This window comes from Mauremys reevesii, linkage group 4 (assembly GCF_016161935.1).
Source record: "Mauremys reevesii isolate NIE-2019 linkage group 4, ASM1616193v1, whole genome shotgun sequence".
NCBI classification, from domain to species: domain Eukaryota; kingdom Metazoa; phylum Chordata; order Testudines; family Geoemydidae; genus Mauremys; species Mauremys reevesii.
Window position 1 is genome coordinate 49168732 of NC_052626.1, and position 22241 is coordinate 49190972.

The 22241-nt window shown below is 42.5% G+C and overlaps 2 protein-coding genes across 6 annotated transcripts in view; one reads left to right on the forward strand and one right to left on the reverse strand.

Annotated features, from left to right (window-relative positions):
* Window positions 1–12396, reverse strand: part of AP4S1 (adaptor related protein complex 4 subunit sigma 1) — a 42458-nt gene extending 30062 nt beyond the window's left edge. The window contains exon 1 of one of the 3 annotated variants that reach the window (XM_039534096.1): window positions 12194–12396. In XM_039534096.1, coding sequence (XP_039390030.1) covers window positions 12194–12232 — 39 coding nt within the window. In that variant the 5' untranslated portion in view covers window positions 12233–12396. Of the gene's footprint in view, window positions 1–4798; window positions 4941–5660; window positions 6073–12193 lie in introns of those variants that run through there. The other 2 variants (XM_039534098.1, XM_039534097.1) reach the window with 2 other exon arrangements.
* The window catches only part of STRN3 (striatin 3), a 94153-nt gene continuing 76926 nt past the window's right edge, over window positions 5015–22241 (forward strand). For all 3 annotated transcript variants that reach the window (XM_039534093.1, XM_039534094.1, XM_039534095.1), the window contains exon 1: window positions 5015–5512. In XM_039534093.1, coding sequence (XP_039390027.1) covers window positions 5207–5512 — 306 coding nt within the window. In that variant the 5' untranslated portion in view covers window positions 5015–5206. The remainder of the gene's footprint in view (window positions 5513–22241) is intronic.

A 22241-nucleotide genomic window follows, 5' to 3' on the forward strand; every position in this document is an offset into this window, starting at 1 on the left:
TTGCAGGCAGACCTTAGTCTTAAAGGTGCCTTCATTAATCTGACCTCTTATATAGATAATCCTTGTGTCAAGAGGCAGATCTTAAAGATACTGTATCTTTATATGGATAAAAAAATTTTTATGTCTTGGATTATTTTACACGTGAAATGTTTTGGATCATATATTTTTTACTTCTTACCAATTTTCTAATGTAGAATCATACTGATAGAATAAAAGTTAATCATAGCTTTAGTAAAAATACAACCTTAGAAGAATTTGAACCTATTCTTTTTAAATTCTGAAGCAGACTATCCACTTCACTACATGGTAATTGACTAACATCTGTAGGAATGTACAAGTACACCTCTATCCCTATATAACGCTGTCCTTGGGAGCCAAAAAATCTTACCGCATTATAGGTGAAACTGTGTTATATTGAACTTGTTTGATTTGCTGGAGTGCGCAGCTCTGGCCCCCGAGTGCTGCTTTACCGCGTTATATCCGAATTTGTGTTATATCGGGTCGCGTTATATCGGGGTAGAGGTGTATTATTTTGGTTACCAAAGAACTCACTTTTTCTATCAGCCTCGAAGCTGGTATCCAAAATGATGCCCACAAGTTTTGCACATGTAGATAATGTGCACATACAGATACTTCTGCACAGACAAACTAGAGTTAACACTCTACCTGATTTACTTGTACAAATGCAGGGCTTTGTAGAGAAAACATACAAGCATACTTTAGGAATCTGGTTTTAAAAATTATGCCAAAGTTGAGTATCGATACCAAGTAGTTTAATTTAAAAATGCTTCTTTAAACAAAACTGACAAGTTCCCTCATGAAAACTAAAAACCACATGCATGCAAAATTTTGGGAAAAAATCAAATTTTAATTCACTGTTTTGCTTCTATGAAACACAAATTAGAAAAAGATTATTTCTTTTTAGCTACAAATATATATGCAGTATCTGGTTAAATGAGTTGTGCATCTATACGATGTTACAGTGATCTGTGAAATGGTGTACGTAAAAAAATAAACAAAAAAAATTCCATCTCTGTATTTTTGGGGCAAAATCCCCAATTCTCTCTCCCATCCTGGACCTATCCCCAAGCTACTCATGTAGGCGACTGCATTTCTTACCATGTGATTCTTATCTATTCATTTATATATATATATATAGATAGATAGATAGATAGATATGTTCTTTGTATGCATTCTTATTATGACTAATGCTGTTTTTATTACTTGGCTTAAGTTAATTCTATGACTCAGTAATAAGATAATTTTATATATGGGGAATTAGCTCAAGAGATGAGTAGTGATATGCAGAGCTTTCCATTTCTACATCACTAGTTCAAATCTAGCTCATTTCAATAATAAAGAAGATATAACCACCTGAGATCTGTTCGATGGCCAGAAGTGAGTTGGCAGTCTCAGTTCAGTTTCCACTGGACAACTGTTTACATCACGAAGACCACCACTGCAACTGGTACTTTAATTCATATATTACAGACTTATAGAAAGAGACCTTCTAAAACATTGAAATGTATTACTGGCACGCGAAACCTTAAATTAGAGTGAATAAATGAAGACTTGGCACTCCACTTCTGAAAGGTTGCTGAGCCCTAGTCTAGATCAGTGGTTCTCAAAGCCGGTCCGCCGCTTGTTCAGGGAAAGCCCCAGCCGGCTGATTTGTTTACCTGCCACGTCCGCAGGTTCGGCCGATCGTGGCTCCCACTGGCCACGGTTTGATGCTCCAGGCCAATGGGAAGGGCGGACAGTACATCCCTTGGCCCGCACCGCTTCCCACAGCCCCCTACTAATCTAGGGAAATCAGGGAAGAAGCAAGGAGCAAAAAGTTTATCCTAGCTTCTTAACTACCAAGGAGCATTGCATGTCTATTGAAACAACACTGAAACCACACGATCTCAAAATTATGTACTGACATTGCCACAGAGTTAATCTTATTTTTAAGAGCAATAATCTTTCCCAGTCTTCCCTAGATACTGATAACGAGATCTCACTGTCTTCCACTCGTTTCAGTTTTAAACATGGAGATTAATTCTTTAAAATTACCTTGTTAATATATATATATATTTTTATATTAGGCCCTTCACATGTAGTACCACAGAATACTTTATGATGAGATGCAGAAAGATATCACAGATAGCACAGTTTGATACAGGGATTTGAAAGGGGAAAACATCACATAAAGATGAAGTTGAGTAAGAAAAAAAGGCTGACTTGGCTAAATATGTGTTCTTGCAGATTAATAACTACAGTCAGTGGAGAATTGAAGAATCTGCTAATATGGAAAGGGGAGCTGGGTTTAGCACAGGCTAAAGCAACCATTAAGGTTTTAAGGTGAAGCTTTAAGAGGAATCAGATTTCAGAGTAGCAGCCGTGTTAGTCTGTATCCGCAAAAAAACCAGGAGTACTTGTGGCACCTTAAAGACTAACAAATTTATTTAAGCATGAGCTTTCGTGAGCTACAGCTCACTTCTTCGGATGCATAGAATGGAACACACAGACAGGGGATATTTATATACACAGAGAACATGAAAAACTGTGTGTATAAATATCCCCTGTCTGTGTGTTCCATTCTATGCATCCGAAGAAGTGAGCTGTAGCTCACGAAAGCTCATGCTTAAATAAATTTGTTAGTCTTTAAGGTGCCACAAGTACTCCTGTTTTCTTTAAGAGGAAGTGACTCAATGGCTGAGGAGGGCATTCCAGAAAGGAATTAGCAAAACAACTGAAACTTTAACATCTAACTAGGAAGAGTCAACAAGGGTGAGACAGAGGAGGTCAATACTGGAGGACCAGAGGAGGCAGGCAGGAAAGCAGACAGATTTGAGCAACTGATCCAATTCCAGATCATCTACTGATGGAAAATGTTAAAGAAAGTAGTGTTTACGTAGAGAGGGTGGGAGGAACACCCTGCCTTGCTTAATTATGGGTGACACTCAATGAGTTGTCAAGTAGGATGGGATAGTTAAAATCCCTTTAGGTTTATGTAATCAACATAATTGTTGAATTTCAGCGCAATAAGGCTGTGACAGTTTGGCCTTATAAAGCTCTGAATGTTGCTATTTTACTGGTGAAACTGAACTAGTTGTAGCAAATAGGTACATTTTTCAAGATTTCCTTACTGTGAAGAGGAGTTCTGAATGAACTAGATCATAAATCAAAAATAACTGCCTCATTGAATCACATTGCAGACATGCTTCATCATTAAGTTAGTTTAAAAAGTTACCTTAAAACTAATTCAAAATCAGTTTGTCCCTTCATGAATGATATGTGGCAGGTGTGTAAAATTTTCATATTAGTTTCATTGTCAGTTTAAAAAGCACAGTCAAAAGAAATAATCTCCTTCCTTACAAGACAAATAGCAGATTATATTGTTAAAAGAGAAATAATTGCAAAATTATTGAAAAGTAAATCAGTTTTTTTAATTTCTGCTAAGAACGAAATACAATACACACTTTCACTTCTGTCACTAGTCAGTTTCAAGTACACTTCAGTTTGAGTTCTCATATACTAGCAGAATGCTGCAATGTGTGTTTCAAATTTAGCAGGGTATGTTTTTGTTTACCTCGCTGTCCCGTCTCCCCAACCACCCGTTTCCATTGCTATTAAAATCACATTTCTAGTGCCCTTTTGTTTTGTAAAAGTTCATTTCCAGACAGCCTATATTTTGGGCCATGTTTGCATTTGTATTATTCCTTATAAGAAAGAGGGCCAATAAAGCTATGTAGCTGCTCTTTGCTACAGCTGTGTCTGGTCCAGTTTTATGTGGTGTTGTTGTAAGCCCTGGTGGTCCCTGGGATATTAGAGAGACAAATAATATCTTTTATTGGACCCACTTCTGTTGGTGAAAGAGACAAGCTTGAATGGTCCCTTGAAATATGTGTTAATTACTTATGCTAAACAATAGGTTCCATCCTGTATTTAACCGTGACTAGGGTGATCAGAAAGCAAGTGTGAAAAATTGGGGGGGGGGCCAATAGGTGCCTCTATAGCACAAAGTTCTGAATATCGAGACTGTCTCTAAAATCAGGACCTTTGGTCACCCTAGCTATGTCACTGAGTAAGTGTCCCAGAGCTGAAGAAGAGCTCTGTGTAAGCCGGAAAACCTGTCTCCCTCACCAACAGATGTTGGTCCAATAAAAGATATTACCTCACCCACTTTGTCTCTCTAACCCTCCCGTTTTAACTAGTCCAAGTGGAGGAGCTCCCACTGTTTCCCTTGGCTACAGGGGGACTCCGGTACTGTCACAAACTTCTTCCCTGCACTCGCACTACATTTCACCCGCCTCCGTTTCGTTCTTTTGCTCTCCGTTTCAGTGTGACACGAGCCTGACTTCTCGTGTTCCTTCGCCCCCGCTGGGTGACAGGACAGGAAGGTGAGGCGGAACGGCAAAGCCAGAGCCTCCCCTACCCCCAGGGAAACGGGCCCGCCTGGAGGCCCCACCACAGGCTGTCAGCATCGGAAGAACGCGACAGCAATGTGAGGAATCTGCGGCTGGCGGAGCCTGCGAGCCGAGAGACCGTTTTAACCCCACACACCGCAGGGGCGCCCCGTGCCCACGTGGGCGGCAGGAAGACCCCAGCCCCCGCCCCGCCAGAGGCTGCTGGCACGTCTTTTAAACAAACCCCACCCCGGCCACGCCTGGGCAGAGCGGCTCGCGGCCTCCCCCACGGGCTGGTGGGAGCAGGGGACCCCTGACGCTGAACCAGGCCGGACGAAGCAGCACCACCAGCTACTGTCCTAGCCCGACTGGGCACCAGCAGCCCCTGTTATTACTATGTCACTTACTCAGTGCCAGGAGCGGCGCTGCCCCGGCCCCCTGCTCTCGGGGTGGGTCCGGGGGAACAGACAGACACCCCCAGCTGCAGCCCCGCCCCGCTCCCCCCCCATCTCCGGTGCGCATGCGCGCGTCAGCGGGCTCGGCTGGGAGGAAGGTTGTTTCCCGGCGCGCCCCGCGCGGCTCCCTGCTCCTCCCCCCCTTCGCAGTGGGTGGGTGTGAGATGGATCGGAGGCTGTAATGGCGGCCGGCGGGGGCTCGGCGCTGCTCTGACACCCGGACACTGCTCGGCGCAGCCTCCCCCTCCTCCCCGGGCCCGTCCCGCCCCCTCCTCCTCCCCCCAGCCAGCGCCGCTCCCCCACGCCCCTGCCCCAGGCCCGCAGCGGGACGACGAGGAGGAGGAGGGCTCCCCGCAGACAATGGACGAGCACCCCGGAGTCGGAGGCGGGATGGCGGCCGCTCCGAGACCGCAGCAGCAGCCGCCGCCGCCGCTGCAGCCAGGGGGGAATATGAACGTGCAGCCTGGCCCGGGCTGCGTGGGGGCCGGAGGCGGGCAGCAGCCTCAGGTCTCGGCGGCCGCGGCGGGTCAGGACGCGGGGGACCGCGCGGAGCTGTCCCGGCCCCAGCACTACACCATCCCGGGGATCCTGCACTACATCCAGCACGAGTGGGCCCGCTTCGAGATGGAGAGGGCGCACTGGGAGGTGGAGCGCGCCGAGCTCCAGGTAGGCTCCACAGGGGGACCGGCTCCAGCTGCGCGGGGGGCTGGGCTGCAGGGGCGGGGAGCGAGTGGGCCGAGCTCTAGGTGCGGGAGAGGTGGGGGCTGGCCCATGGAGCTCGCCAGTCCCCGAGGCCGCCTGCGCGGGATGGTACCTGTCCGAGGTGTGCCCGGCGAGGCGACGTCCCTTGTCGGTGAGGCGGGTGGAGGCGCAGCCCCTCACGGCCCGAGCTGAGCTCCCTTCCCCGGGGCAGCCATTTTAGTTTCTAGTATGGCGCCCGCCAGGGCTCCTGGTTCCGGAGCCAACCGTGCTCTACAGGCCTCCTCCCGCCCTCAGCTTGCCGGTCCCGGTGGAGACCGGGCGCTGCCTCCCCGCAGGCACACTGGCGCTCCCGGGGAGAGGAAGACGCGCTCTGACAGCTGCAATAACCTTCCCAACACAGTGCCTCGGGGGCTGCCAGGGCCTGCCCCTCGGGCCGGCTGTCTCCACAGCTCTGGCTGCGGGTCACCGGGAGTGAGAGCCCCCAGGCCTGCAAGAGCTCAGCCCTCCCCCAAACCCCTGGGCGTAAGGTGCTGCGGATCCTACCTCCCCGGAAAGGGGAAGACTCGGGCCAGGGCCTAAGTAAGGGAGCTTCCCAGTGACTGAGGCATGGGATAAGTCTGGTCTCCCCAGCCCTTGGAGACGCTATCAACCAAACAGCTGAGGTCAGTCCGCACTATCCCCGCCTTAAAAGGTGTAGTTGTAGATGTGTGTTTATCATGAGTAAAAGAAGATTGAACAAATCTTTCAAAGTGGTTTCCTGTGTGGTGTTTGATTGTCATTCCAGTAGAGTTTGTTGTAAATCTTTCCTGTTTTGAGTAACTTAAGTAATAGGTACAGTTTTATTCCTCCATACAGATGTAACTAAGTACCTATGTTATCAAATATTCAGAATGAGGTTGTGCGCTATAATTGGGACACATATATAAATGAATACATGTATAGCTGAATAATCAGTCATTTTATATAAGAAAATTTTGAGGGGGTTAGCAAGCATACAGACCCAGGGGATCCAGTGGATAGAGTGTACTTAGATTTTCAGAAAGCCGTTGACAAGGTCCCTCACCAAAGGCTCTTATGCAGAGTAAGCTGCCACAGGATAAGAGGGAAGGTGCTCTTGTGGATTGGTAACTGGTTAAAAGATAGGAAGTAAAGGGTAGGTATAAATGGTCAGTTCTCAGAATGGAGAGAGGTAAATAGTGGTGTCCTCCAGGGGTCTGTTCTGGGACCAGTCCTATTCAACATATTCGTAACCCCTTTTTCCAGATCATTTAACAGTAAGGTGGCAAAATTTGCAGATGATACAAAATTACTAAAGATGGTTAAGGCCCAGGCAGACTGCAAAGAGCTACAAAAGGATCTCTCAAAACTGGGTGACTGGGCAACAAAATGGCAGATGAAGTTTAATGTTGATAAATCCAAAGTAATGCCCATTGGAAAGCATAATCCCAACTATACATATAAAATTATGGTCAAAATTAGCCATTACCATTCAAGAAAGATCTTGGGGTCATTGTGGATAGTTCTCTGAAACATCCACTCAATGTGCAGTGGCAGTCAAGAAAGCTAACAGAATGCTGGGAATAATTAAGAGAGAGAGAGATAATAGGACAGAAAATATCATGTTGCCTCTCTATAAATCCTTGGTATGCCCACATCTTGAATACTGTGTGCAGATGTGGTCGCCCCATCTCAAAAAAGATATATTGGAATTGGAAAAGGTTCAGAAAAGGGCAACAAAAATTATTAGGGGTATGGAGCGGCTTCCTTATGAGGAGAGATTAATAAGGATGGGACTTTACAGCTTGGAAAAGAGATGGCTAAGGGGAGAGATGATTGAGGTCTGTAAAATCATGAATGGTGTAGAGAAAGTAGATGAGGAAGTGTTGTTTTTTTACTACTCATAACACAAAAACTAGGGGGTCACCAACTGAAATTAATAGGCAGCAGGTTTAAAACAAATAAAAGGAAGTATTTCTTCACACAGTGCACAGCCAACCTATGGAACTCTTTGCCAGAGATGTTGTGAAGGCCAAGACGATAACAGGGTTCAAAAAAGAACTAGATAAATTCATGGAGGATAGGTCCATCAATGGCTATTAGCCAGGATGGGCAGGAATAGTGTCCCTAGCCTCTGTTTGCCAGAAGCTAGGAATGAGTGACAGGGGATGGATCACTTGATGATTGCCTGTTCTGTTCATTCCCTCTGGGGCACCTGGCACTGGCCACTGTCGGAAGAAAGGATACTTTCTATGGTCTGACTGAGTAGGTCTGTTTTTATAATACAGAGAATGGTGTGGCAAACTTTTATAGGCCCACAAAAATATATCTTACAAATCTAATTATATGCTGTAACAATAGTGTGAGTGCATTCACTGTTTTGGAACACTGTGCCATAAAGTATTACCATAAAAAACCCTTCACAATACTATAAATCACAACAGAAATTTCCTACTTTTGGTTATATAAAGTGTTTAATCATCAAAAGAGACCAGGATATCTGAGCTTGGGCAGTTTGTCATATCACCAGACTTCTCAGTACTGATGTAAAGAGAACACCATATATTTTGTACTGTTTTGGTTGTACTACTGTCCAATTGAAAATGTTCCACTATTTATATCACTTACTGTCATCTTACTGTATTCAGCTTTTGTGATCTAGTTGCTTCTAAAATCAGTTAGGAAGCACTGACTTTCATTTCCTGAGATAAGAATATCTAGGGTCAGTTGCATGGCATTTTCAGTAGAAGGCACTTGCCTATACATCTGGTTTCCTCTGGTGTTTTATCACTGCTCATATTTTAATAGAATAGTTGTTTGCAGTACTTAAGCAACTAAAATTGTTTCAAAACATTTGACATCTGTAAAGGTATATTGTGTTACTATAGCTTGACATCACACCATACTGTAAATATAAAACCCGTCTAAATTCTTTAAAGCTATATCAGACTGAAAATACAGTTTTGATGTTGACTTGTGTTTGGTCTCTAGATGTCATGTTGATGAGCACTACAGGAATCTTTGTATATCCTCGGTTTCAGGCTAATTTTGTAACTCAAGTTGTGAAGCCATAAGCAGTGAGAACAGCCCTCATTTAGCAACCCTAACACTGCAAACGCTCATGCATGTAAGTGGTCATGTAGAAGCCAATGAGAGTACTCCACATACATAAAACTCAGTAACTCTTTAGAGAATTGAGGTCTGATTATGTAGATGTTGAACACTTATTTCAATAACATGAAATACATGTATATAACTGTAATATGAAACTATAGCATAAGAATTGGATTTCTTAGATGCAAGTCACTTTTGTGTGTGATTTTTTTCTTTGCAACATTACAGTACATTTTAAAATGTTTTTTGGTTTAGTGGTTCTTTCCCACTTCAATTAACTTTAGTGATACTTTGTAAATGGCACTTTATAAAAGTAAATGAAAACCAAATGACTTCATAAGATTGGCACATACTACCTGTGTAGCTGGTTGAATTTACTGTAATTTTGTGTCTTTTTGGGGAATCCAGGAACTTTCTCACCAGCAAAATGAAATTAACGTGCTTTTTGTTTCATGTTCTGTTGTATAAATAGAGGCAAAGGGATGATCTTTCCCATCTGCTGAGGGTGCTCTGCAAGTGACAGATAACTGGGACACACAGAGAGGAGACTAACAGTATTACCCCACTCTTTTTTGTTAATCTAATATGAAGATATAAAACTTCTGGCTCACTTGGTCTGCATGGATATTGGATAAGTGTTCTCTAGAATAAAAGTTTTCATTTAAAAAATTGTTTTCCTTTCTTATATTTCATACAATAACTGACTGGTGTTTGGTCACAACTCTTTGGAGGTGAAGCAATGTTGTACTGTCTTAGGCCATGCCTAAACTACAAAATTAAGTCAAACTTGCGTCAGCATACAGCTGCTGCAGTAATTACATTGCTTGTGTGTGGCTGTGCTTTGCTCCTTGTGTTGGCAGTGTGTGATCTGACCAGGAGCACTTGTACTGATTATGCTGTCAGCGTGAGGCATTGTGGAATGGCTTCTGAAAGCTAGAAACAGTTGATCATAAGCAATACAGTGTCTTCACTGAGACTGCATCGATCTAACTACATCAATGTTGACTGCGCCTCTCGTGGAGGTGGAGTTAAGTCGGGCAGTTGTGTTGGTGGGAGCGAAACTTTAATGTAGACCCTTCCATAATTAGGTCAATGTAAGCTGCCTTGCGTCAACCTAACTCTAATGTAGATCAGGCTTTAGCGTCAAACAGCACTGAGGGGACTGAGCCACCTCATTAATTTCAATGAAGAAATAATGCTGGAGCTTACTAATGGATAATGTTTTAAATGCTGTAATTTCAGATAATTTAGGTGTGCATTTATACATCTAATTTGTGCATGGAAGTACTGCAATTGTTGGATGCTTGCCTGCATAAATGTTAAAGTAAATGGAAAAAATGGAGTTCATCCTAAAAGTATCCTGAATACCTCAGTAGCTTCATTAACTATGTTAGTAGTTGCTATATAAGGGCCATATTCTATTTTCAATCCATGTGCAAATGTCCCAGTGTTATCAATTGTATACTCCCCTCAACCCACAGCAGGTGTCCAACTCCAGCTGTAACTATAGACCGTAATTAAAAATGTAATTCTACCCTTTCCAGAGAATGAATTCAATATCGATGGATATTAGGTTGGGACAAAGTTCAGTCTCTTGCACTATACTCAGTCCCCTTTGGCTAACTAGTGTTGATGAACTACAGATGGCGTTACATCCAGCCCTTGACCAGAGGATGTAAGATGTCTAAGATGAGAAATCTGTGCTTCTGGGAATATGTCTGTCCCCCCCCTTTCACTTAAAGAAACAATGGTTCTTATTTATTTTTTTAACTGTGGTAGATATTGGAGAGAGAGAAAAGATGAAGATACAATTAAAGAAGTGAGGGTCAGGGAGGGAAGAGAGACAAAGCTGTGTCATAGGGAAGAGGGATGAAAAAAAAAGTACAATCCAAGGCTGCAGTCATGCAATCTGATCCACATGGGCACCTGTTGAAATCAGTGGGGCTCCATATGAACACAAGAGTTTGCAAGCTGATCTGCTTACATAGAATTGGGGGTCTAATGGTTAGTCAATTTGACTTTAGAAAGAAAAAAAGCAATAAAACTAAAAATTCCTCTTGGGCTTTTAATTTTCAAATAAGATCTTTTCAATTACATAAGAAAAAATACAACTAATTATAGCCTGTACTTATGATAGTTTTATAAAGCATAAGGAATGAATGAGAAATATTTTATACACTGCTCTTATTTATCAGAATGTATACAGTTCAGTGCTCCAGAATGATAACCATTGTTCTGGTTAATGTGTTTTATTTTTCTGACATGACTTTTGCAGTACCAAGTTCAGTTGATACGTTAGTTGCAAAATGTCCATTTACAAATCCAGATACATTATAACAAAATGTTTTCAGAAATAACCTTTATTATTTTTCAACTGTGTAGCATGCAAGTTTGGTTGCTAAGTTGTTTAAAAGGAAAACTGAATTTTGCTTGTATATAATCAGTTATAGGTGCACCTTTTTTAACAAAAAAGCATCCATTACTGAAAGGGTTATAAAATTATGACTGCTGAGAACTTAATAAAGAGTGCATTGTGAAATTTTAATGTGCTAACAATGGGATGTATATATTTTTAAAACTGACAGGACACATCTTTCAAACCAAGCTAAAAGAGATTAACATTTTAAATAATTGCTAATTTGTGTGTGTGTATTTTTTATATATATAAATAAAATAAAATAAAATCTCTGTGGGTAATCTATTCTGGATGTATGTGTGTAAAATTTTATGAAGAATTGGATGACTTAGTTTCAGAGTGCAGATACCCAATATTGCAACAGCATGTTTCAACACTTGCAAAGTGTGGCAATAATTACTTGCTGTAATATGTTGTTGCACACACCTGTCTCTGGTCTGTTACAAAGTTGAACAAGGAGATATCAGAAAAGCTGGTACCTTTTATGGGCAGAGAAAAATCTTGTAGGGAAGACATCTTCACTTACTGTGTTTAATATCTGTTTTATACCTTTTGGCAAGTGAATAACTTCACTGTTTTGAGACAACATGGGAAGTAGTGAGGAATGTAGAAGGTGCAGTATCACTGACTGTAGGGGTTCAGCTGGGGCTCCCATCCCCTGAGGGGCAGCTGGGAACCAGGCCGCCTCACTACTTAGGTCCAGTGAATTGGGGGAATTAGCCTGGCTGGGCGGCAAACAGTCACCAGCTCAGGCCCTCAGGTAGGGGCTGGCGAACAGTTTAATATTAGCAAGGCCCCAGCCCTGGATCAGGGTGGGGCAGCAAACAGTCAGTGTTTCAGGCCCTTAGGCAGGGGCTGAGCAAACAGTTCAATAATAGGCCCAGGTCCTAACTCCGAAGGACCAGGGAGAGGGGGAGACTGCCACCCTCACTTTGGGTGGTAGTGGGGACGCAAGCCCTCCCACTCCATTGCATCCCAGCCCGGGGCCCTAGCAGTGGTAGATGACCCGCTGCTGTGTCAGTGGGGATCCTGACCGCAACACACAGACATTGGCTCTGGGTGTGCTGCAGCCTGACTAGGGTCTGCTGCCCCTGGGCTACCTCCCCCTCCATAGGTACCTGCATCTGGATGGAGTCTTCCAATGAGTCAAGCACCATGGGTTCCTCTGGGTATCCAGTGAGCGGTAAGCTTGGCAGCTCCTCTGGGTAGCTTGCCAGTGACAGCTTCTCCAGGGTCTGGTCGGCGTCGGGCCAGTCCTCCGGTCAGCCGCAAGCTGCAGGAGTCTCCCAACCGGGAGCTAGGCCACAGGCATCTGGCTTCTCCGAGGGCCACACCTCTAGTGAGCTCTGGGGTTGGGCTTTTGTACTTCCTGTCCTGTGCCCTGACCTCTGGGGGGGGGGGGTGCAAGCTCAACTGGCTCCGCCCACTTTGGCATCTGGAGGGGCTCAGCCCCCTCCGAGGTGGCTGGGTTCCAGGCTGCCTCACTACACTGACCAATAAAATAACACTTAAATGCTTTAAGCTTTTAAAATACAATTAAATGTAGCTACTGTTTCTGTTTATACAGCAGAACTAAACTGTCTGTTTTGTGTACTGTGGGATTTATTTTAACTTCTTTTATGGGGTGAATTCTCACACAGTACTTGTAATAATTGTAAGTAGTAACACAATTATGAGATGCACACAGTATATTAAAGCTAAGCTTTGTATATTTGATGTATTTTATAGGATTGCTGTTTGAGATGGTATATAGCTGACATTGCTTATGTTGCTAACTAATTTACTTGATTGTGTAGCTAGCATTAATGTCTCTTAACACTTAACGGGGGGAGGGATAGCTCAGTGGTTTGAGCATTGGCCTGCTAAACCCAGGGTTGTGAGTTCTCCTTGAGGAGGCCACTTAGGGATCTGGGGCAAAAATTGGTCCTGCTAGTGAAGGCAGGGGGCTGGACTTGATGACCTTTCAAGGTCCCTTCCAGTTCTAGGAGATTGGTATATCTCTTCTAAAATCTGGAACATAACATTTATAATATTTAATTCTGTGATTAGAAAAGGAGAGAGAGAAAATTTAAACAGCAGCAAACCTAGGCTGAAGCAAGTTTGCATAAAGATCATGTATTTTTGTCATTGTTTGAAAATACTGCGTTCCCCGGCATTTGGGAGTAATACAGTCATTCTCAATGCTTAACTTATCCACACTAACCATTACATATTACATTATAGTTGAAATGCCAAAGCACAACCCATATGTAGTAATGTTTTACCAAATTTGAAATTCCAGGTAAAAAGGCATTGTTCTTAAAAAGATTGAAATCTCCTTAAGGAATCATTATTTTCTATATAACTAGTACTACACATAGCCACTACTATGTTTTTGGTATAAGAGTTACAGGAAAAGACAAGCTTTTATTTAATATTAGTATTAGTTTTCCCCAAATCTATGGGGGAGACGAGTGCAAGTTATGCGGGCATGCACAGTTTGGAATACCCAATTGAGAGTTTGTTTATTTTTGGGTAGTCGTAGTCAGTGAAGCCCCTGTCATCATGGATTTTGAAGAAGTTCTGTTATCAGCAAAGCAAGAGGTCAGTGGCTTCTGTCAGAAAAAACTTTGGGAACACTGGTGACATAGTATTTACCAGAGGAGGTTTTTAACCATGTAAAATTATGGAAAAACTAGTTAATCCCTTTTTACAGCATTTTCTGTTTTAAAAAAACCTGTTTCATTAATGCGTACCATATTACACTTAGTTATAGTTACATATTCAAGTTGTGGTTACATAAAGCAGTAGATTATTTTAGGGTTGTACAAACAGAAACTTAAATCTGTGGTGGGGGTCATACTAATATGTAATTATAATACTGAACATGGGAATGTGTATATTTTGGTTCAGTATTTTCTCAAGGAAGTTATACATATGACTCATTTCAGTTTTCAATATTATATAACAAACTTTTTTTTTGTTTTTTTTTTTTTAAAACACAAATCATTCAATTATATGAAAATGATAGTAATGCAGAATTGTAGGCTACTAGGCCAGGTCCATTTGGCCATGCAGCATTCTGGCAGAAGACCAGCTTTGATGTAGTGGATAGACTGAGCCTATACCTCAGTTTTGAATGGATGTATCCAAAGTTTGAAAAGAATCCTTCTATGCTTGTTGAACTTGCTGGACACCGATGCAGTTATTTCCCCCAGTTTCCTGGTTTGAACCAGTTTTAAGCCAGTATTTACCACCACCCTGTCCTAATCTAGTTCTGTCAGGGAAATTGCCAACCCTCTCTGGGAACCTGCTTGATAAGGACTAGAATGACTCATTTCCTGTGTGTGTCTGGGCAAATCCTGTCTCACTAATGGCAGCATTATCAGGACACTCAGGTGAAATTCATGGAGTTTCCACCACTACTTGTAGGAGTAACCTGTGTGAAGAATTTAGCCATCAGTGAGGAGTCATTAATTGTAGATCTTTCACAGGAATTTGTCATTAGAGACAAGTACAAAAATGTGAAGTGTGAAACTTGAGACATTTGAAGATAATTACAATAAGCAGGCTTTAGATGGTGTTTCTGCAGCTTACATAAATGTACTATTAATATTCTGTGATTGATTCTTTTGTTACTAAGTATAGTTTTTTAGAATGGCAATAAGGTTTTGACATTGTGGAGCCCTGCCCTTAACCTTCTTTCTTCACTGCTTTACCAGCTTATTTAGTTCTTTGAATTATTTTTAGTAGTTCTTTAACAATGATCACTTTAAAAACATGAATTTCTTACCATGTATAGTCTGAGGTATGGACTCATTTAATGGTAATTGGATAACTAAGAACTTGTCTACACAAGGAAATTGACAGGCATAGCTATTCTAGTGTAGCTCCCTTGTGAATATTGTTCCAGAATAAAGTTAAAGTGGTGTAATTATTCTAGAATAAAATCATTTATTACAGAATAGTGTCCACATGGGGAATTATTCTAGAATAGCTAAATTATACTTGAACAGTTATATCAGAATAGCTGTGCCAGTCAGTCCCCCTGTATATAAAAAAAGGCCTAAGAAAGAATGTGTGTGTTAGGCAAAGATTTGGGTGTGTCCCTTCCTGTGCAAATTTCTCTGGTTGCTAAGAAAATCATGTACAGTAGTAATACATACCTCTCTCTCACCCTTTGCTTCCACCATGTATCCACCCGCCCCTCAGTCTCGCTATGCCAGTACTCAGTCACTTCACAATTATGCTTTCCTTGTCATGTATTTGAGGGTATGTCTATACTGCAGTGTAAACCCAGGGTTGATGGGACTCAAGTCAACTGACCCATGTTAGGGAACCTTTGGCTTGACTCTTTACAGAGTTAAAAATGTAGATACTTTTCTAACCTGTGCTCGAACCTAGGGCTCTGGCATCGATGTTGCAGTGCACAGACCCAAAACAAAGTAACCATATCCCAGAATCCCTAGTGCTTTCCTTCAAAAGCTGACCGCTCTAGCTCTAAGACTATGTTGCACTATGGGAAAACTTTATTGCCCACCCTTCCCATTACCAAGAAGCAGATCAGAAGAGAATGGGTTAACCCTGACCTGAGCTGCTGCTGTTTGCAAAATGGGGGTGGCTTCCATTTTCAGTATAGTGGATTGGAGATTGTTGGGGTAGAGAGAACTAAAGAAATTATCCCATGGAATTGTGGGATACTTCTGGCTGACTCCTGGGACCTGAGTCAAGCATGGCTGCATCTACATTGCAAAGCAATAGGGCATGGATCCTGGATTAACTCTAGCTTGGACCTTCCAGCCCTGCAGGGTACTGGGACTCTGGGTCCAAGCCCTGCATTAACACAATTAACATTAACAAGTGGGGTTAGGCTTGAGCCCAGCTTCAAGAATGGGCTTACATTGCAGTGTAGACTTACTCTTTGAGTCCTGCTTAGGCTTCGGATTCCTCTCACTGGGCATCTTGAGAGAATTCTTTCACCCTCTCCTTGTAGACTATAGTGGAGATAAAAAACAGATTGCATCTTCTTCTCTGTGTGAGTGGGGAGTTCTTCATCTTCTTTGTCTCTTCGCAGGCTGTGGGAGATGGGTTATTCTCTGTTATTCTTTCCCAAACCAAGGAAGAGCGAGGTAAGGAAATACTGCAGGCTTCAAGTATGCAGCACTCAGGCCAACACCATCATTTTTCTCTTTGTGGGTCCTTCCATTGGAAGTATTAAATGCACAGGTTGAAAGCAGTACCTGTGCTGGAAGAGTGTTGTTTTAGTGTCTTTGGCTGCTTGTCCTATAGTGCAGGCAGGGGCTTAAACTGTTCAAGAGCTTTTGTTCCAAATGTGTTACTGACTTATGCCCTAGCATAATGTTCCCACCTTGCCTTCACCTATGTACCTTTATTGATGCTACGAAAGATGTATACCAGACATTATTATTATTATTATTAAGGCCTCATCTTGAAAGATGTTAATCTATTTTCAGGATTAGTTCAAATGTTGCCAGTGTGGATTCTAGTAGACTACAGTAGAGCAGTGAAAAGTACTCACCCGTAGCAAGTCATGAGGCCCTGGGAAGAGAAAACCGAGAAAATTCTGCTGCTGCCTTGAAGCATATAGGGAGAATATCTTATATTGATGGGTAGGTTTATCACCATCTGTGTCATCTTCCCAACTTCTGCACAGTTAGGAGTGGGGGTAGCGGGTGGGCTGGCAAAAGTAGGGCTTGATTAGTTTTCTTGCACTCTAATGATCCCCGAGTACCTCTGATAACTGAAATGACTTAGAGCAACATTGAGACTGTTCTCTTATGCCGGGGGAATGGGCCAAGATTGGGAAGTGCAAAGACGATCTTTCCACCCCAGTTTGCTTTATGAACTCCTCTGTTAAAACATTGTGTACAGTATAGCCTCTCTTTAACTGGTTTGCTGTTTTTTTAATTAGCTTTATTTCTGTAAAGGACTTGATTCTACTGCCATTAGTGATTGGCAGTGTTACCATTGACTTGAATGGGATCTTAATGCTATACATTAAATATGTATTCTTATTTTAGCATATGTATACATATGTTTAGCTTTAATTCACATTCAAGTTGGCCTTATTTCCTTGTAACAGCTATTCCTTGGGAGTAATATGATATGTTTGTGTGTATACTGAACTGCTTTCTGTGAACATGGTCTAGAGTCCTGATGCAAGATTCTATCACCCTCTTGTTAAACTTTCAAACAAGCTTCTTTATGCCCTCTCCTAAGCTTCTTCTCACATTTAGGAAGAGTTCCCCTTAAATATCCACAAAAGTACTTGATTATCTTCACTTTCTTTTTCTGTAATTGCTCACAAAAAACTCTTAGGCCACTGGTGGTATGATATCACAGCCTATCAGATTGACTAATATTGTCTCATTGTTTCCTTATACTCTTGTGTCTGTCTGCTGTCTATCTGTTGTTTCATTTTGTACTTGGATTGTAAGCTCTTTGGGGCAAGGACTGTCTTTTTGTTCTGTTCTGTATTTGAACAGTGCCTAGCACATTAGGGTTCTGGTCCATAACTAGGGCTCCTATGTGCTATGGTAATACCAGTATAATGATAGAAGCATAGGACTGGAAGGGACCTCGAGAGGTCGTTTAGTACAGTCCTCTGCACTCAGGGCACTACTAGACCATTCCTGACAGGTGTTTGTCTAACCCAGCGGTTCTCAAACTGTAGGTGGGACCCCAAAGTCAGGGCCAGTGTTAGACTTGCTGGAGTCTGGGACTGAAGCCTGAGCCCTGCCACCTGGAGCTGAAGTTGAAGCCTTAGGGCTTCAGCCTGGGGTGGCAGGGGCACAGTCTCAGGATTGGGCTCCGACCTCCCCACACCTTTGTCCTGCCCCCTGCCTAGGGTCATGTAGTGATTTTTTGTTGTCAAAAGGGGTTGTGGTACATTGAAGTTTGAGAACCGCTGGTCTAACCTATTAAAAACCTCCAGTGACAGAGATTCCACACCCTCCCTAGCCAATTTGTTGCAGTGCTTAACCACCCTGACAGGTTAGGAAGTTTTTCTAATGTCCAACCTAAACCTCCCTTGCTGCAATTTAAGCCCACTGCTTCTTGTCCTATCCTCAGAAGTTATCGAGAACAATTTTTTCTGCCCCACTCCCTTCTAACAATGTTTTATGTACTTGAAAACTGTCAAGTGTCGCCTCAGTCTTCTCTTCTCCAAACTAAACAAATGCAATTTTTCAGTCTTTCCTCATAGGCCATGTTTTCTAGACGTTTAATCATTTTTGTTGCTTTCCTCTGAACTTTCTCCAGTTTGTCCACGTCTTTCCTGAAATGTGGCGCCCAGAACTGGACACATACTCCAGTTGAGGCCTAATCAGCGCGGAGTAGAGTGGAAGAATTACTTCTCATGTCTTGTTTATAACACTCCTGCTAATACATCCCAGAATATATATTTTTTAAACAGTGTTACACCATTGGCTCATATTTACCTTGTGATCCACTGTACCCCTCAGATCCCTTTCTGTAATATGCCTTCCTAGGCAGCTATTTCCCATTTTGTATATGCACAATTGATTGATCCTTCATGAGTGCAGTACTTTGCATTTGTCCTTATAGAATTTCATCCTGTTTACTTCAGACCATTTCTCCAGTTTGTCCAGATCATTTTGAATTTTAATCTTATCCTCCAAGGCACCTGCAACCCCTCCCAGCTTGGTATTGTCCACAAATCTTATAAGTATATTCTCTCTGCCATTATCTAAATCATTGATGAAGATTTTGAACAGAACCGGATCCAGGACCGATACCTGCAGGACCCCACTCAGTATGCCCTGCCAGCTTGACTGTGAACCACTGATAACTATTCTCTGGGAATGGTTTTCCAACCAGTTATACACCCACCTTGTAGTAGCTCCATCTAGATTGTATTTCTCTAGTTTGTTTAGAGACGGTTATGTGAGGCAGTATCAAAAACCTTACTAAAGTCAAGTTATACAACATCTACTGCTTCCCTCACATCTGCAATGCTTGTTACCCTGTTAAAAAAAGCTATTGGGTTGGTTTGTCATGCTGACTGTTAGTTATCACCCTATTATCTTCTCGGTCAGCAGTTCTCAAACTGTGGGTTGGAACCCCAAAGTGAGTTGCAACCCTATTTTAATGGGGTCTCCAGGGCTGGCATTAGACTTGCTGGGGCCCAGGGCTAAAGCTGAAACCCGAGGGCTTCAGCCCTGGGTGGCAGGGCTCAGGCTTTGGTATCAGCCCTGGATGGTGGGGCTCAGGTTACAGGCCTCCCACGCGGGGCTGAAGCCCTGGAGCTTTGGCTTTCTCTGTGCCTGGGCTATACCTGGAACCAGCTAGAGCGAATGGCCCAGGATAGAAGACTATGGAGATCTGTGGTTGGCGGCCCATACCCCGGTTGGGGTGACGGGCATGAATGATGAATGATGATGTGCCCCCCTGGGACGGCAGGGCTCAGGCTTCGGTCCCCCCCCTTCTGTGGCCATGTAGTAATTTTTATTGTCAAGAGGGGGTTGCAGTGCAGTGAAGTTTGAGAACCCCTGTTCTAGGTTGGCAAATTGATGGCTTGATTATTTGCTCTATTATCTTTCCACGTACTGAAATTAAGATGACTGGTTTGTAATTCTTTGGATTGTCCTTATTCCCCTTTTTATAGATCAGCACTATATTTTCCCTCTTCAAATCCTATGGAATCTCTCCAGTCTTGCATGAGTTTTCGAAGATAATTGCTAATGGTTCAGATATCTCCTCATTACACCCTAGAATACTCAAGGAGCTATTTCATCAAGCCCTGGTGACTTGAAGACCATCTCATTTTGTCTAAGTAAATTTTTAACTTTTCCCCTCAGATCCTACCTTGTGTTCACTGTATTCACTATGTTAGACATCCAATCTCTTCTAACCTTTTTGGTGAAAACTGAAACAAAAGAGTCAATGTAGCACTTCTGCCATTTCCACCTTTTCTGTTACTGTTTCCCCCCCCCCCTCATTTAGTAACAGGCCTACCCTGTCCTTCTTGCTTCTAATGTATTTGTTGAATGTTTTATTGTTACCCTTTATGTTTCTAGCTAGTTTAATCTTGTTTTGTACCTTGGCCTTTCTAATTTTGTCCCTCTATGCTTGTGGTGTTTGTTTATATTCATCCTTTTTAAGTTGATCTAGTTTCCACTTTTTGTAGGACACTTTTGAGTTTCAGATCATTGCTTTTGTGCCTTTAACAATGTGTGTCTACAAAAACTGCTAACTCTCGAACTGTTTTTCTCCTTAATCTTGCTTCCCAGTGGATCTTACCTACAACCTACCTGAGTTTGCTAAAGTCTGCCGTCTTAAATTCCATTATCTTTATTCTGCTGTGTTCCCTCCTGTTATTCCTTACAATCATGAACTCTACCATATCATGGTCACTTTCATCCAAGCTGCCTTTCACTTTCAAATGCTCAACCAGTTCCTCCCTATTTGTCAAATCAAATCTAGAACAGCCTCTACCTCTTCACCTTCTGAAATAAAAAAATATCTCCAGTGCATTCCAAGAACTTGTTGGATAATCTGTGTCCTGCCATATTATTTTCCCAACAGATGTCTGGGTACTTGAAGTACTCCATCACTATCAAGTCCTATGCTTTGGATGATTTTGTTAGTTTAAAACAAGCCTTATCCACCTCTTCTTCCTGGTTGCATGCCCTATAGTAGACGCTTAACATGACACCACCAGTAGTGTAGCTGGTGGGATTCAGTGGGCCGGCAGGCCTGAGTGGAAGCCACGCCTGCCGGCCCGCGCTGCCCGCCATATGGCCGGAGGAGCCGCGGGGCGGCAGGCCGGCGCGGAAGCGCAGGAGGGAAGGTGAGCGGGGAGGGGTCCGGTCTGGGGGCATGGCCAGAGGGGGGGAGCCAAGGGGGCGTGGCCAGAGGGGGGCACCTTTTTTCATGTTTTGTGCTCCCCCTAAGCCAAAAACCTGGCTACGCCACTGGACACCACCCTTGTTTTTTCCCCTTTTTTTCTTACCAAGAGACTTTAAACAAGGCCATCTCTTATACATCTTTGATAAACAAGGCAACATCTCTTCCCTTTTTTCCCTGCCTGCCCTTTCTGAACAAGCTGTCCTCTTCTATACTAATATTCCAGTCATGTATATGTAATGTATATGTATAATGTATAATGGAAAAGTCATGTATAGTGTAATGTAATATAATGTATTCCCAGCTTTTGTACTGACAGGATTTACGACTTTGGACAAGTCACTTCACCTCTCTGAGCCTCTGTTTCCCCTTTCATGCTTTATCTGTCTTGTGTCTTTAAACTGTACCCTTTTTATGTCAGGGATTGTCTCTCTTATTATGTGTGTTTATAGTATTTCCCACACTGTGGCTTTGATCTCAGTTGTAACCTCTCAGTGCTACTGTAAAACAAATAATAAAATGATAGCTAGTTAGTGTCAGAATTAATTAAAAATCAAATGTGTCCTATCATATTTTACTTGTAGAACATATTTATTGAAGTTCTAACCTATGTATCTTGAATTTTTAATTTTATTGTACCTTGTGCCTGAGGTATTGTAGTGCCACTGGCACTACAAATATTTGTAATCTCATCAAAAGCAGTTGTTTCTGGTACTAGGTCAGTATGTAATTAACCTTATGATATGTGCTTGAGAGATTTTTGGGAAACTGTTATAACTTTTTATGTACAAAATTAACTCTGTTCTATAAACCTTTGGAAGATTTGAGTAGCCAATTGTAGAAATTTTCAGTTAAAATTTTGAATGATTTTGGTATTACCTTTTGTAGTATAAATAAAAATAGACATGAACAGCTTTAAAAACTGAATAAATAGCTTTCACTAATACAGCAAAGTGCATGGTCGTATATCTAGGAACAAAAAGTGCTGCAAGCCACAGAATGGAGAACTGTATTCTGGAAAGCATTGTCTCTGAAAAGGATTTAGAAGTCATAGTGGATAAGCAAGTCAACATGAGCTCCCAGTGCAGTGCTGTGGCAAAAAAGGACTATTGTAATCCTTTGGATCTACAAAAGGGCAGTAGTAAGTGGGAATAAAGAGATGATTTTTATCTCTGTATATGGCATTGGTGAGTCAGTACTGGAATACTGCAACCAGTTCTTGTTGGAGTCTGTTTTTGAAGGGACTCTTACAGACCTTGGGAGACAGGCCAGTCCTCGCTTATGGACAATCCCCTAACC